Source organism: Nematolebias whitei, chromosome 7 (genome assembly GCF_014905685.2).
Source record: "Nematolebias whitei isolate Nwh7 chromosome 7, NemWhi1, whole genome shotgun sequence".
Taxonomy (NCBI): Eukaryota; Metazoa; Chordata; class Actinopteri; order Cyprinodontiformes; family Rivulidae; genus Nematolebias; species Nematolebias whitei.
Window position 1 is genome coordinate 9,823,165 of NC_056504.1, and position 16,544 is coordinate 9,839,708.

The following is a 16,544-nucleotide window of genomic DNA, read 5'->3' on the forward strand; positions in this document are numbered from 1 at the left end:
TGTGTGTGTATATATATATATATATATATGTATATATATGTATATATATATATATATATATATATAGATACTATTTATTTGCTTCCAAATGGCAGAACACTGAATTATCTCTAATTGCAGATATATAAAATTCAGCTTTTGCATCCCTTAAATCTTTGGTAAAATTATTTTTTAAACTTTTGTAGACAACCATGTCAGTGTCTGAGTGACTCTCTTCATGTTTTTTCATCTAATCATCCAATGATGGAAGGTAATTATGCCCATTTTCAAATCTGGGGCACCTGATTTGGCATGTAAACATAGACCCATAAACATTTTGTCTGGGTTTAAAATGTTGGAGAGGGTGGTGGCTCATCAATTAATGAAGCACGTCAAAGCAAATAATTTCTTAAATTCTTTACAGTTTGTTTATCGTGCCCATCACTCCACAGAGAAGGTTACTTGATACTTTATTGAACAGATCAAATCATTTGATCAGCGTAAAGTACTTGGCGCAGTATTTTAGATCTTAAAAAGGCATTTGACACACCAAATCATATTTTAATAAAAAAAAAAAAAAAATCAAAGCTTAAATTTTCCAAGACAAGTTTACAGCGATTTAAATTTTGCCAATTGTGAGCAGTGAGCCGTTATTTCTGTTGAGAAATCATCCAGTCTTAAAATGAACACAGGTGTACCACAAGGCTCAGTTCTGGGTCCTCTTCATTTTAGTCTCTACATACTGGTAAATGCTTTTCCTGTTTCATGTCCTGGTGATTGGGTCATTTTTAAGATGGTAAGCCGAGTAGCAAAAGCTAATTTGCATACATTTAGAATAATTAGAAACCTTTTACCATTTCAGCTGCAGTTTTGTGCACTCAGTGACTTTTTTTCTTCACTTCGAAGTTAATGTGTATGCCATGATAATCAAAATTACAAGAAATTAAGGCCTGAAATATTTCACTCCATGTGCGATAAATCTGAGTTTCACTTTCTGAAATGATTGACAAAGCAATTGTCTAATATTTTTAGATGCACCTCAGCACCTGTACAAAGTGCACAAATAAAAAAAGAGGCTGAAGACATCATCCAGTCAGTGAGACTCTCTTGGGAAAAAGACTTTAAGACCACAGAATCTTCCTTCTTCCTCTTCCTCTTGAATGCTTCTGGGTTAACTTAAAACTTACCGTAAGATGTAAGAAAATCTGAGTCTTTGAGCAACCTTTTGAAAGGCTGTGGCTGCTTCGATCAAAATCGTAAACAGGTTAAGGAGGTGAATGACTCAAAGTCTCAGTGAAACCATATACTCAGAGTGAGGCAACAACAAAAAATCACCATTTTTAAGCTGTCAATTACAGAGTATTAAGATATTTAGTTTATTCAAAGTGATAGTTTACTCCAGAAAAATACATCAGAGTAGGTTTTTACGTTTTGTACTGTTGTTTACAGAAAATCTATTTGTAAGAGCCTATGAGCAGAATTCTATCAGCCATGTCTCTCCATGTATTTATTCTTTGTTTTCTTGTCTAATCTTTCTCAGCTATTTCCAGTCAAGATATATTTTTAGAACCTCAAATTGAATTTAACAAGTTTATATAATATCCAACTTGCTTAGCGATTTCAATTTGTTCTAAAGATCATTTTGGGACTTTTTCTTTATTTTTCTTGGCCTGTAAAAAAAAAGGCCACAATTTTGGCCAACATTGAACGTGAATGGGTAAAGATGTGAGGATTGGTGCAATTTGATTATTATTTGATGGTGGTTTATGTTTGAGATCAGGTTTCAGTCCATTTTGAGCATTATGATGTTTTCTGTAAAAAAAATGTAATCCTATTTAGTTTTTCTAGTATGCTGCCTCGTTAGCTTTTTAAAAAGTTTGTTAATAAAGTTGAAATTTGATCATTTTAAACTCCTTGCCTTCGTCTGCATCTGAAAAACGCTCCATCAAACTTGACAAATGCATGATCTTGTAAAGTGGACTTTGGGTAGTGAAGAAATCCCATCGGTTGATTCATTTACCACAACTATTTGTGAAACAGATGGAGACTAATGGGTGCACTGTAGTCTAAGACTTAGCCTGCAAGTTCATACATTCACAGAAAATACATATACTGTAAAAGTTGCAATTTATTAAGAAAAAAACATTAATACGGGAAATATAATGGACAAATGTCCTAAGATTACACACACCAAACTAAGAAAATACCTAAATTTAAAAAAAATATATGTTAACTTTCTCACATTGTTAAATACTTTGCTGCCAAGTCAAAATACTTAAAAAAATGTATAGCAAACACAAAAAGTAGCACTTAAAAACTGTGTCACATTAAAAGCACTTGTAAAGCTGTGAGTGATGGTTAGGCTTCTGAACGTTGACATGGACCTGTTTCTGAGGTGGGGAAGGCTTTGTTACACCCGTGTCTGGTACTTGGTCCCTGAAGAATCTAAAAGGGACAGCATCGGAGTGTGTTGGTGAAACAGGTCCGCAATGACAAGGAGTCCACACTGAAGCTGTTGTGGACCAGGACATCAGCTGAAGCTCTTTAGGACAGGCCTGATGCTGTCCTCTCAAATGTTTCCAATTCTTCCTTTGGAAAAACACTGAAATAATAATAAAAAAAAAGAAACAAGCAGAATAATAACTTTAGCATACAACGCCAATAATCCAAGAGTTCTGATCCGAGCCAGTCCAAGCCATAAAGGTTTGAGGGAAGAGAAGCTGAGAAAACACAAAGTAATAAAGATAAATGATAACATTGCAAATAGATACGATTGAAATTTGGAGCACTATTTTATGAGTAGTGAAAGATTTAGGGAACACTTGTTAGTGCACGCCAACATGTTATTTTATTTTTTTGGGTAAGGCACATGTATCACCATCATACCACTGATCCAGCTGTGAAGACAGTCAGTGCACGTTCTTAACCTAAACATCTCCGGATGAATATTTCAATTAAATGGAAAATTACAATAATGCCACATTAAGGTTCAGCATTATAAAAGTACCATTATTAATATTAATAGTACCATGTTTTGATTTCAAATATTGAAATGTATATAGTTTCACATAGTTTCCAGGAATTGCACCATCAAATGTCAAATGTCTTTACATTTTCCAAGTACAATAAATTTTGTTTATTGCTGGTCAGAACAGAGTAATAATTTAAATATAGTTTTTGCATAAATTATTACATCTATGGCACAGTCACAGTGTTATGGAAACCCCGGTTGTATTGATAATGGCCTTCAGCTCATCTGCATTTTGGTCTGGTGTCTCATCTACCTCTTGACAAAACCCCACAGAGTTTCTCTGGGGATTGGGTCAGGCCCGTTTGCTGACCAGTCAAGCACAATGATACCAAAGTCCTCAAACTAGATTTTGGTACTTTAGGGAGTGTGGGCAGGTGCCAAGCCCTGCTGGAAAATAAAATCAGCATCGTGAAAATACTTGTCAGTAGAGTGAAGCATGAAGTACTTGAAACTTTCCAGGTGGACTGTTTTAATAATCATTTTGTAATGTTTACTTGAAACTTTTAAAGCTTGCATTGTTTCAGTTGAAGACAAAAAGCAGTGGCTAGCTGCACAGATGAGTTGTTTCTGATGCAAGCAGGACACTGACAACCACTTAATGCTCTGAGTTTGGTAACCCTTCCTTCCTGCTGTGTTATTTTGCTCCTCTGTGTTTATATGTGTTTCTAGGTGTGGCAGGTTAGATCCCTCTGATCCACCTTGCACAACAGTGACTCATTATCCCATCTACCAGATCAGTCTTTTTTCACACTTAGCAAGGTTATCAATTCATCTTGTGCGCATCCACCCAGTATTAGCACTGTACTCAAAATCACAGAGGATTACTAGAAAGTTTTGAGCCATTTTCATCGCTCTGCCTCACCTCAGACAAGGAATGTTTGGTCAGGGGCAGCAGAGCCGTCAACATTAAATAAAACTAATTAAAGTAAAATAAAGTAAATGTATTTTTGTTTTTAAATTGGTTTGTGCTGTGAATAAAATCTCTGTAATTTTCCAGTCATTTTAATTACTAACATGCCTTTTGAGTTCTAACATTGGAAGAATAAGCTTTCAGTAAAGTTTTTTTTGTACACTCCTTTCTGATTTCACTCAACATTGCATTGGATACAGTAGTCATTTGCTACTTTGCAGTTCGACTTTTGTGGACTCATTCTTTCGTGGTTTTTCAAAATAATATTGTACAGGAGAAAAAACGACTACATGACACACGACTGTCAACTTTAGTATTACGCACATGATTGGGACAGTACGGGAAACAGTAAAAAGTTAAAGAAAAACATTTCTGACAGCCGCCATTTAGTTGTTTTCTCTCAATAATAAGCCTACACTATATTGCCCCTCAAAAGGACTACATTACCCAGAAGCCAACAGTGCATCGAGGTGTTGCTTTCTGCTGAAATGGAGGGAAAGTTTTGATCTGATCCAAAAAAAAACTTCGGTCCTCCTAATTCATACTTCGGCGCTCTGTGGATGCAGAGAGCCGTATGGAACCGACAGGGAATTGGACCAGAACCAGATTTCCAGCTTCATCGATCCATCTGAATGCTACTTGCCGGCCCATGAGGCCTCTCGAGCTGGGAGGCGTTGCTCAGTGGTCCAGTGTTTTCTCCAGAGCTCACCTGGACTTTTTTCATCCAGATATGGACTCGTTAGCTACTGTGCAGTACATATATGTATGTTATTAAAATGATGTAGGTTTACGAGTTTAGAACATTGCAAGAGTGTGGGAAGAGTTTCTAAAGCATTCAAATATATATATATATATATATATATATATATATATATATATATATATATAGATACTAAAATATCGTGTTTCTACTTCGCAGTGGGCGGCTGGGGGGGGCGGGGGGGGTGTGTGCGTCGAAACGTAACCCTCACGATAAACGAGGGACTACTGTGATTGCGCGAGAGAACACCTCAGACAGAAATCAAGTTGCTGCAGAGACACCTCCCAACCGACTCTCCCATCTACTCAATCCTCTGAGATGAAGACTTCTGGGAATGGAAGGAAATCCACCAGGAAAGATCTTTCAATGAAAGACGTAGACTTTAGGAATGTAACTGTTCATTGTGGCCAAAGTAAAAACTGTGCTCCTGATTGAGTGTGACCAAGAACCAAACTGCGTCATTGCTTTATAAGGGAACCACTGACTTACTGAAGAGCTCCCCCAAACCAGCTTGGGGAACATAGAGGATCCCGTTGAGGAGGTACTGTGATAGTTTGGCAGCCCGTTGTCCACCAGCTGTATTCTTTGCTGCGTACGTTTCCTGGCGTGACAGCCAGATCTCCCTCCGTCTGCTCTGCCCTACTGTGATTCATTATTCAATCTACCGGATATCTAAAACCAGTCTCCTCACCACTTGTTGCCAGTTTGTTAGTTTACCTTCTATGCATCCACCCAGTATTCAACTGTCTGCTCCAATATAAATCACAAAGATTACTCAAAGTTAAAAGCCACTCTCATCCCTCAGTCACGCCTAGGGCTCCATGCTCCTCACAAAGAATTACGTAAAGAAAAACTGTTCCCACTAACCACTAACAATAAATCTTTGAACTTAACTTCCATCTTTAGAAAACTCGTGGAGTTAACACACCTTTAGCACTCAAAAAATAAAAAACTGAAAAACTCATTCACTTTAACAATTTACAACCAACTAAACATAAAACATTAAAGCAACAAAGAGTGAACATTTTGCTTGAATTACATAACTCATTGAGGAATTTTAAAAAGGTGTACACGCTCACCTTTATTCATTCATCCAAGCAAAGAGATGAACATGATCACACCCATGAACTGTGTGAAGAGAATGAGTGGAGTGAAGAAGGACCACACAGGCCACAGTGCAATGTTAAAGCTGCAGAAAAAAAACATACAGTTAAAAACACGTACAGATATGACCTAGTAAAGTTGTTCACATGTGACCAATTCACTACAGTCAGGATGGACGCCAAAGCTGATACATCAACGCATTAACACTGTATTAAGTGTTAATGCGTCCAGAGCATCATCACTGACGTACAAACATGTCCAACTGGTGAGCAGGACGAAACTCCTGCTAGCAGAGAGGGCCCAGCCACGGGACAGCACAAAGCCCGAGTGTCTCTCTTTCTCGTTGTGACTCATGGTATCTGCCTCTTTAGCTCTTGGATTAAAATATTAACACCAAAACACGTTTGTAGAGTTTGTAGTTCATCATAAAATCTGAAAATTTCAATTCTACATAAGATTACAACTTTTTTTTTTTAATTGTACTCTATTAATCCCCAATGGGGAAATTAATTCTCTACATTTTTCCCAATGCACATGTGAGGCAGAAAGCTGCCATTTAGGGCACCCGGGGAGCAGCTGTGGGGGGTTAAGGGCCTTGCTCATGGGCCCAGAGTAGGGCAAATGAGGATGGAGGCAGGTGTGGATGTTTCACCTTTCCCACCCACATTTTAATGTTAGCTGAACCAGGGGTTGACTGGTGACCCTCCAATCACAAACCCACCCTCTCTAACCTCTGCACCACCACTCCCTCATGTAAGAAGGTATTGGATATTTAAATGTGCTGAGCTTGTTTATATTTAGAATCACATTGTGGTGTATGTAATTTTTATTTTTTTTTCCCTTTCTTTTTTCCTTCTTCTTTCAGCTGCTCCCTTCCTCAGGGGTCACCACAACAAAGTAACTTGCATGAAGACTTGGCAATTGTTTATATGCTGGATGCTCTTCCTAACACAACCACAGACCACCGAGCTACCACTGCCCTCTGTGTGGAGCAGAGCTGCCATCTAGGGCACCGGGGGAGCAGATGATGGGGGTTACGGGCCTTGCTCAAGGGCCCAGAGTGCAACAAATAAGGGTGGAAGCAGGTGTGTGTGCTTCGCCTTTCCCACCCACATTTTGATGTCGTCGGTCCAAGGAGTCGAACCGGCAACCTTCCAATCACAGGCCCACCTTCTCTAACCTTGGCGCCACTACTCCCCCAATGTTCTGTGATAAATGTAATTCAACAAGTGATCAAATATGAAATATAAATTGTATTAAAATGTGTGCATGAGCAGAAAACTTTAAACTAAATTCCCTTTGAATAAAATAAAATCATTCTGAGGCAGAAATCTGTCAGTCTGACAAATAAAAACGTTGGTTACGTACTGTAACCCCAGATTCTATGAGTATAGGCGCAGCCCTTTAAGGCTATCGCTAGCGGGTTTATCCCTTCGCGCGCAGCGCAGCACTGAAAACTTGAGTCCACTCCCACCTGCTGTGTGGGCCTGACCCCCAGTCTGTATAAATTATGGTGAGACCAGGTAATCGGCTCCCAAATAGCTTTTTTCTTCAGCCATTTATTAACCAGTGAGGCCCAGAGCTTAAAGGGCTGCATCTATACTCATAGAATCTGGGGTTACAGTACGTAACCAATGTTCTATTTCGTATAGGCTTCGCCCTTTAAGCTATCGCTAGTGGGTTAAAGGCGAAGCAGGATGTAGTCTATATGCCTCACTGGGTCCACTCAGACACAACATGAAGCACCTGCTTGCACAAAAAAACATTTCATCACTCAACCTTCTGTGTGCGTAATTACGTGCTGCGTAATTGCGTGCTCCATGTGCAGGAGCGCACCGGAGAAGATCTCTGGTGAGGAAAAAGGCTGAGATAGCAGACCTGCTGCTGTGAATAGGAACAACGGAGGATACGAATTGTAACAGTGTAATGATGAACAGAGCAGACCAACAGCTCCTCAGGATGAACGGATTAATAACAATAAAATCAGCAGTCATGAACTTGTGGCTGATAATAAATATCTCACACTGCGACTGCATGCAGGCAGGTGTGAGCTTAAAAGTGAGGCTCCATGAAACAAATAATCATTCTGTCATAACCCTGAGAACAGAATGGGTCGTGGAGAAAGTAGAAACATCACGTAGATAAAAACGAATAATTGAACATGGTGATGACCAGGCAGCCGCCATACAAATATCCTCCACTATCATCCCTCCATGCAGAGCCTTGGAGGATGAAAACCCTCTGGTGGAATGCGCTGAGATTCTCTGGAGGATCCAGTCCAGATGAACTGTAAACTTCAGAAATAACCAGACACAACCAGTGTGAGAAGCGCTGGGTGGATAGAGGACGTCCTGAAGAGCCGTCCCTGTAATGCACGAACAGACGCTGAAAGCGGCGCAGTGCGGCCGTGTGCGCCACGTAACATGAAAACGCGTGCAAGGAACAGAAGGAGGTGAGATGTCGCTTCCTCCTCAGAATTATGAGGAAGAGGATAAAACCCATCCAAGGTTATCACTCTCTATCTGAATGAGCTTGTGATGCTTTTCAGAGCAGGGTTAAAACGCAATACAGCTGAACTGCCATCAGCTTGAATTTTGACATGAAGGAGCAACAGAGAGAGCAAACAAACACTCACTCTCTTTGCCGACATCAGAACTAACAGCAGGGCTGTTTTAAATGACAGAAATTTAAGTAAAACCTGATCTAAAAGCTCAGAATGAGCTTTGATCAGAGCGTGCAGGACCATCATTAGGTCTCACTGTGAAGCTGGTGGACGTGACACCAGTCTGTGTCTCTGTACACCTTTCAGGAAACGCTTCATCAACGGGTGGTTAGGAACTGTTCTGTCACTGAAAAACCTCATGACAAGAAGAAATAGCTAAATTTCTGTCCAACGGTTGCTATTCAAATGACAGCATGCCACCCAGTGGACATGAAATGGCCTCCACGTCTTCCTCTGAGCACGGGCGCTGAAAAACTATCCACTTGATGTGTACAGCGTTGTGGTGGAAGCAGCTCGTGCGCCCTGAAACGTACACACCACATCCTGTGGGAGGCCATTTTTTCTAAACGGATCCGTTCAGCGGACAGACCCAAAGATGCTGACCTATTTCTGGGTAACTCCTGATTGCTCTTCCTGCCTGGAGGAGAGCGCTCACTTGTTCAGGATGCTGGGAATGTACACTGCTGTGATGGAGAGCAGGTTTTTCTGTGCCCAACACAACAGCTGTTTCGCGATGCGCAACAGTTGGGCTGAATGCACATCTATCTCCCTGACGGTTTATGTAAACTGCCGTCACCTTGTTGTCTGTGTGGATCAGAATATGCTGATCCCGCAGCAGGGGCAAAGTGCTGAGTCACGTTTCAGACCATGAAACATTCTAGCACATTTATGTGAAGTGGCATGTGGTCCAGCCACTGTGCTACCACTGCTTGGGACAGACACATTCCTCCCAGCTTGACAGGAATGCGTCTGTGAAAATTGAGACATGTGACGTAGGCCTGCTGATGGGAACTCCCTCTGACAAAATGACGGGGTTTCCCCAGTGATTCAGATTGGTTCTCACGGAATGGGGCACAAAGATGATCCGCCTCTTCTGGCGCATAGGATCTATGCACAGGCGGGCGAACCATCTCTGAAGGCGTCTCATGTGAAGTAGGCCCAGCGGAACCACGATGTGGGCCGCTGACATGGTCTCAGGAGTCGCATGACAGGCAGAATTGTCACTACGCTGCAGGGTTTGACACGACGGAGCTGAGCTGCAGGGGGGGGGGGACACAAATCGGTAAAACCCTCCACTCTGGAGATGGAGGCGAAGGTGGAAATGGATGTCTTCAGTTTGCCGGGCCCAGATGCAGCCTCGTTCCAGTGTGATGTCACAGCTGGACAGCGAGGCCAGATGGGATCAGGGCGACGAGCCGGGGCAAAGCCAAACCTTTCCGCCAGATCATCCGATCAGGGTGGAGGTGGAGAGAGGCGAGGGACAGAAAAGTACCTTTGTGTCAGCAGCCTCCTGGATTATGCCGGGCAGCTCCGAGAGGAGGGCACCGATGGCTGGGAGCAGTGTAGTCGCCGACGAAGGAACACCCGAGGTGGCTGAGCATCCACTCAGTCGTTCTTCTTCCGTCACTACGCTCTCCAGGAGGGAAGGGGCAGCGAGGTTGTTTCCAGCATCATCTTTCTCTGAGGAGTCATTCGATTCACTGTGTGACTCTGAGTCAAAGAACTCAGCGGAGCTGCTGCCCGCATCGCCTTTTTTGAGGGAATCATCCGATTCACCGCAAGGAAAAAACGTTAGAAAAGGCGGTGGCGTCGTCCAGCCGGTAGCGGCCCGCCACGCAGAAACACTCCTCGGCACTTACCTTGAACAAGGCTGCTCGTCTCTGCTTCTCCTCGGGAAGGAAGAGCTCACCGGGACAGCAGGAGCTTGGCGTGGCAGAGACGCAGGCATCCTTAGCAAAAGTTGTGCCGGTCAAAGCTGGACATCTTTTCCTTCTTCGTTCTTCTGACAGTGCTAGCTAGCTGGCTGAAGAAAAAATGGGAGCCGATTACCCGGTCTCACCGTAATTTATTCAGACCCGGGGTGAGGCCCACACAGCAGATGGGCGTGGACTAAAGTTTTCAGTGCTGCACTGCGCACGAAGGGATAAACCCACTAGCGATAGCCTTAAAGGGCGAAGCCTATATGAAATAGAACTGCATATTGAAGTTAGTTTGTACTGTGCAAAGAACTTCCTGTATTATATGTTTTAAGGCTACAACACCCTTTCAGTCTCAAGCTTTAGGGGTTTTATAACTATAATCACATTTTTACCAGTGAACAATCGCACTGTCAAGGTTATAAGGTTTGAAATGTCCAACTTATGGACCTTCTTAAAATGGCATGATTGGTAACAACAGGCAAACTAGAAAAACTAAATTGACAGAATCAATGCAAAAGTCCTAATGAAAATGCTTGTCAAAAACTGTATTTTCAAAATATGACACTTGCAAAGTACATGAATTTTTACTGAATTATCATTGTACTGATGTCAGGGACAGGTACAGGGAGTCACACAAAGAGTGCATTAATCACAGCTCCCTCTAGGAGCGGTGCACAATTTATTTACCTGCATCTTGCTAACTGCCACAACAGAAAGGAGGCAGTTTACTATCCAAAGTACTCAAACTAAAGCAAGCATGGATTGTTCAGATCCAATGCAAGGACTTGAAGACCTGCCAGCTTGTACATAATCAGCTGTGCAGATTTGATTTTGGGTGATCTGTAGCTGCAGTAAAAAGTAATGAGAGGTGCAGGTATAGTCAAGTAGGTCATGAATTATGTTCTTTGAAACTTCTAAAGCAAGCCATTTTTGTACTTGGTCTATAAGCCTATCAAGTGTCGCTTTCTCTCGACTACCACTCACTTAGCTGAACAGATGAGATCATGTTTCCTCATTGCCAAGTTGTTGTAATGGTGGAAAAAGATGTTTGTGTTGGTACTTTACCTGCATGATGCAGCGATAAAGGCCGCAGTGGTAATGGGAGGAATGGCAGGATATTCTTGGTCATAGTGCTTGATGCCTTTGAACCACTCCAGGTACACAATGCAAAACATTGCCAGAGATAAGCTGATCCCAAGGAGTATCAGACCAACATTAAACCACCAGCTGGAAGAGCAGAAAGATTCATTTATTGCAGCAGCTGTAGATGGTCAGCAGAAAAATAAAGGGTATCACGTCACAAGCCTCCTAAAGGTATCACATATCAGTGCTTTTCTTTGTATCAAATGTACTGTTCTAGAATTTTAATAAGAAAAGACAACAAAAACCTCAGCGACAATGACCACAACAATGCACCTCTTGAGCCAACAAAGACCTTCTTTGAGCTTTTATTCTGTTTGTACGTGACATTTACACCCAATAATCACAATAAAAGCACACAGAAGTTTTACAGACCATGACAAAAATTGGTGTTTAAAAAAGTAAATGCAATGTTAGATAAACAAGCTATGCCACTGTATACACAAATTTTATTACAAAAAATCAAAAATAAAAATAGAGTGCGACAAGCCTGTAGAACCACCTTTGCCTGCTGAGTTGCGTAATCATCTTCCAAATGACCTTGTTAGACTCCACATTGTTGTGGAAACCTAATAAGGTCCCACAACATTATGGGAACTTTTGTTCATTGATATATGATGACATTTACAGTGCATCCAGAAAGTATTCACAGCAATTCACTCTTTGCACACTTTGTTACGTTACAACCTTATTTCAAACTGTATTAAATGAATGTTTCTTCAAAATTCTACACACAATACCCCATTATGACAATGTCAAAAAAAAGATTGAAATTTTTGCAGATTTATTAAAAATAGAAAACTAAGAAATCACATTTACATAAGTATTCACAGCCTTTGCTTATAACTTTGTTGATCCACATTTGGCTCCGATGACTGATTGTGGACTTCAGAAGGAACAAACACACCTACTCCCCACTGAACATAAGAGGATCTGCAGTGGAAGTGGTGTACACATGAATGACAACCTCAGCTGGGGCAACAACACCACCAGCCTGATCAAGAAAGCTCATCAGAGACTCTACTTCCCCAGGCAGCTGAGGCGAGCTGGTCTGGGAAGCTCAGTCCTCACCTCCTTCTACAGCATCCTGTGCTCCAGCATCAACATGTGGCATGGAGGCTGCACAGCTGCAGAAAGAAAAGCTTTGCGGAGAGTGGTGAAGGCTGCACAGAAGACTGTTGGAGTCAGTCTCCCCACCATCAGACATCCACACCTCCAGATGCAAGAAGAGGGCCACCTGCATCATGAAGGACCCCACTCACCCAGCACACACACTTTTTGCCCCGCTCCCCTCAGGAAGGAGGTTTAGGAGCATTAAGTGTAGAACCACTAGACTGAGGAACAGCTTCTACCCTGAGGCTGTTAGATGCATGAATCTCTAACCAGAATAATCACTGTGACAAATCACATTGTGTTGCTGATGATCTGTTTCATGTTGCCGTGTTCATGCGTGCTCATCTGCTCACACAGACTCATGCTCATGTTCTACTGCTGTTCAAGGTAATGTTTTTTTATGTTATTAGTGCTTAGTGTATTTTTAGTTGATGTTTTTCTTAGTTCATATCTTAGATGCTATTACTGTTTTTCTTTTACATTTTATTGTTGGATGTAACTGGGACCCTGTGTACATAATTTCGCTCCACCACATGTACCACGTGGTGAGAATGGCAATAAAGAATCTCTGACTCTGGCAGCAATTACAGCCTCAAGTCTTTTTGAATATGATGCCACAAGCTTAGCACACCATCTTTAAGCAGTTTGTCCCATTCTTCTTTACAGTACTTCTCAAGGTCCATCAGGCTGGATGGTCTGGAGGACATAAAAACGGATGGCTGTGAACTTCTTAAAGTTCAATGAGGTGACAGTCTGATGGATAATGGACTGTGATCAGTGATCAGTGTTATGGAGACACAAAGTGGCTTTATAACACCGTGTAACATTCCTGTGTATATCATGTGTACACATACATGATATACACATACATGTGTATATCATGTGTAGACATGTATATTGTGTTACACATAACATGTGTAACATCAGTGTTATACACTGATCACATCACTGATCAGGTGATGGTCTTTGGAAGCTCCATTGAGACTCCCAATGTAGATGTTGGTTCCTTGCCCCAGTACATCAGGCCAAATGTTACAAATCTGAGGGTCAAAGTCGATGCTGGACTAAAACTAGAAAATCACAGAGCCGTTGTTAAAACTAGTTTTTTTTCCATCTGAGGCAGCTAAAGTGAAGCTGATTCTTTCTCAGCTGCACTCTATACGAGAATCGGTGACTCATGTATCTCTCAGCTTCAGAAGGTACAGAATGCTGCTGCACGGCTTTTACCTGGCACACGAAAGTTTGACCACATTTCCCGTTTGAGCCTCCCTGCACTGGCTGCCCGTACATTTTAGGATTCATTTTTAAATGATTTTATTTGTTTTTTAAAGCTCTTAATGGACTTGCCCTACCCTCTCTGTCCAAGTTGCTACACCCTCTCGATCCCTCAGGTCATGTGATCAGTTTCTTCTGAGTGTGCCGAAGACAAAGCGTAAGCTCAGAGGAGACCGTGCTTTTACTGTGGCAGCAACTAAACTGTGGAACGACCTTCCATTGAACATCAGACAGGCCTCTTCTGTCTGATTTTAAATCCCTTCTTAAAACCCATCTCTTCTTCCTGGCCTTTGACACCATCTGAGATGTTGACTTTTAATCATTTTAAATGGCTTTTATTATCTGATTGTATGATTGTTTTATTATGTGTACTGTACAGCACTTTGGTCCTGTGGGTGTTTAAAGTGCTCTATAAATAAAGCTGGTATGGTATGAACTTTGATCTTTTTTCACATGTTATAATGAGGTATTGTGTGTAGAATTTTGAGGAAAGATTAATTTAATACAATTTGGAATAACGCTGTAAGATAACAAAATGTGGGGAAAGTGTAGCACAGTGAATGCTTTCTGGATGCAGTGTATTTGAGCACAGCTTTCCAAAGATACTACAGCCTTGCAGTTGGGTTGAAGTGTGAATTTTAAGTGAGTCATTGCAACACCTTTTGTTTGGAGATTTTATTTTAGATTTGTGGCGTTAGATCATCATCCTGTTCCCTGACCAAGTTCTGACTGAGCTGCAGCTGTTGGACAGATCGCTTCCCATTAGACTTTAGTTCACTTTGTTATACAGAAGAGTTTATAGTTAACTCAATTACTGCAAGGTCCTCAGATGATGTGGCTGTAAAGCAAGTTTAAATCATCAGTCCCCCACCATGTGGCTTGGAATTTTATTGTCCTTTTACATCTCCACTAAGATCATCTAAAAGTCAATGACCCAGAAGTTTGTTTGTTTTTTGTTAGTTTTTTTATATTTTTATTTTACCAGGAAGAAATCCATTGAGAGCATCAATCTCTTTTACAAGGATGTCCTGGAAAACAAGAAGTCTTGTTTGTTCAGATGCAACTTTACAAATCTAAACCATGTCGCCATATATTTTTGAGTAGTCTTACGTCTGGCAACCACTCCAAAGAAATCCATGCATGTTCTGTCTTTTCCATGTCCCATGTTCTGTCATGAACTTTAACATGCATCATGGTGACTGAAAATTTGAAAAAATTCAATGTTTTTTGTCACTCATTTCAGAAAGTGAAACTTGTATTTTACATAGATTCATTACACAGTGAAATATTCCCAGACTTTATTTCTTGTAATTTTGATAGATTATGGCTAACAGACAATGGAAAATTGAAATTAAGCATCTCAGAAAATTAGAATATTGTGAAGAGGTTCAATATGGTAAACTCATGGTGTCACACCCTAATCAACTGATTAACTCCTAAACATGAGCTACAAATGTCTCATTCCTCAAGTCCAGCCACTCCTGAACCAGAAATGTCAGAAGCGTCTTACCTGCTGATGACAAAAAGAACTGGATTGTTGCTCAGTGGTCCAATGTCCTCTTTTCAGATGAAAGTAATTTTTAATGTAATTTGGAAATCAAGGTCCCAGAGTCTGGAGGAAGAGTGGAGAGGAACAGAATCCACGTTGCTTTAAGTGATGTTTCCACTGTCCGTGACGGTTTGGGTCCATGTCCTCTGCTGGTGTTGGTCCACTGTGTTTTCTGAAGTCCTGGGTCAGTGCAGCATCTACCAGGACATTTTAAAAACTTCATGCTTCCTCATGCTGACGAGCTTTACGGAGAAGCTGATTTCATTTTCCAGAGGACTTGGCTCATGCCCACTCTGCCAAAGGTACTGAAAGCTGGCAGTGGAATATTCTAATTTTAAGAGACACTGAATGTTGTTTTTTAATTATTTGTAAAACATAATCATCAAAATTACAAGAAATAATGGCTTGAAATATTTCACTGTGAGTAATGAATCTATGTAATTTATGAGTTTCACTTTGTGAAATTTGTGGGTCTCTCTGGGTCTCTCCACTCTTCCTCCAGACTCTAGGACCTTGATTTTCAGCTTAGACTACTTGAGGACAAACTGACCTCATTTCCTTGAATTGTTAAAACTGAATAGTTTTCATTTGATATTATTTCTAAAAACCAGATTCCAAAAAAGTTGGGACACTAAACAAATTGAGAATAAAAACTGAATGTAATGATGTGGAGGTGCCAACATCTAATATTTTATTCAGAATAGAACACAAATCACAGATCAACAGTTTAAACTGAGAGAATGTATCATTTTAAGGGAAAAATCTGTTTTTTCCAAATTTCATGGCGTCAACAAATCCCAAAAAAGTTGGGACAAGTCCATTTTTACCACTGTGTGGCATCCCCCCTTCTTACAACACTCAACAGACGTCTGGGGACAGAGGAGACCAGTTTCTCAAGTTTAGAAATAGGAACGCTCTCCCATTCATGTCTAATACAGGCCTCTAACTGTTCAATCGTCTTGGGCCTTCTTTGTCGCACCTTCCTCTTTATGATGCACCAAATGTTCTCTATAGGTGAAAGATCTGGACTGCAAGCTGGACATTTCAGTACCTGGATCCTTCTCCTACGTAGCCATGATGTTGTGATTGCTGCAGAATGTGGTCTGGCATTATCGTGTTGAAAAATGCAGGGTCTTCCCTGAAAGAGATGACGTCTAGATGGGAGCATATGTTGTTCTAGAACCTGAACATAGTTCTCTGCATTAATGGTGCCTTTCCAGACATGCAAGCTGCCCATGCCACAAGCGCTCATGCAACCCCA

General features: G+C 41.2%; 1 protein-coding gene across 1 annotated transcript in view; it reads right to left on the reverse strand.

The window, feature by feature from the left end:
* Positions 1-2,171: 2,171 nt before the first annotated feature.
* tmem128 (transmembrane protein 128) overlaps positions 2,172-16,544 on the reverse strand; it is a 21,164-nt gene continuing 6,791 nt past the window's right edge. Inside the window, exons 3-5 of the mRNA XM_037679238.1 lie at positions 11,272-11,433; positions 5,760-5,869; positions 2,172-2,581 (exon numbers count right to left, since the gene is read on the reverse strand). Coding sequence (XP_037535166.1) covers positions 5,770-5,869; positions 11,272-11,433 — 262 coding nt within the window. The 3' untranslated portion in view covers positions 2,172-2,581; positions 5,760-5,769. The remainder of the gene's footprint in view (positions 2,582-5,759; positions 5,870-11,271; positions 11,434-16,544) is intronic.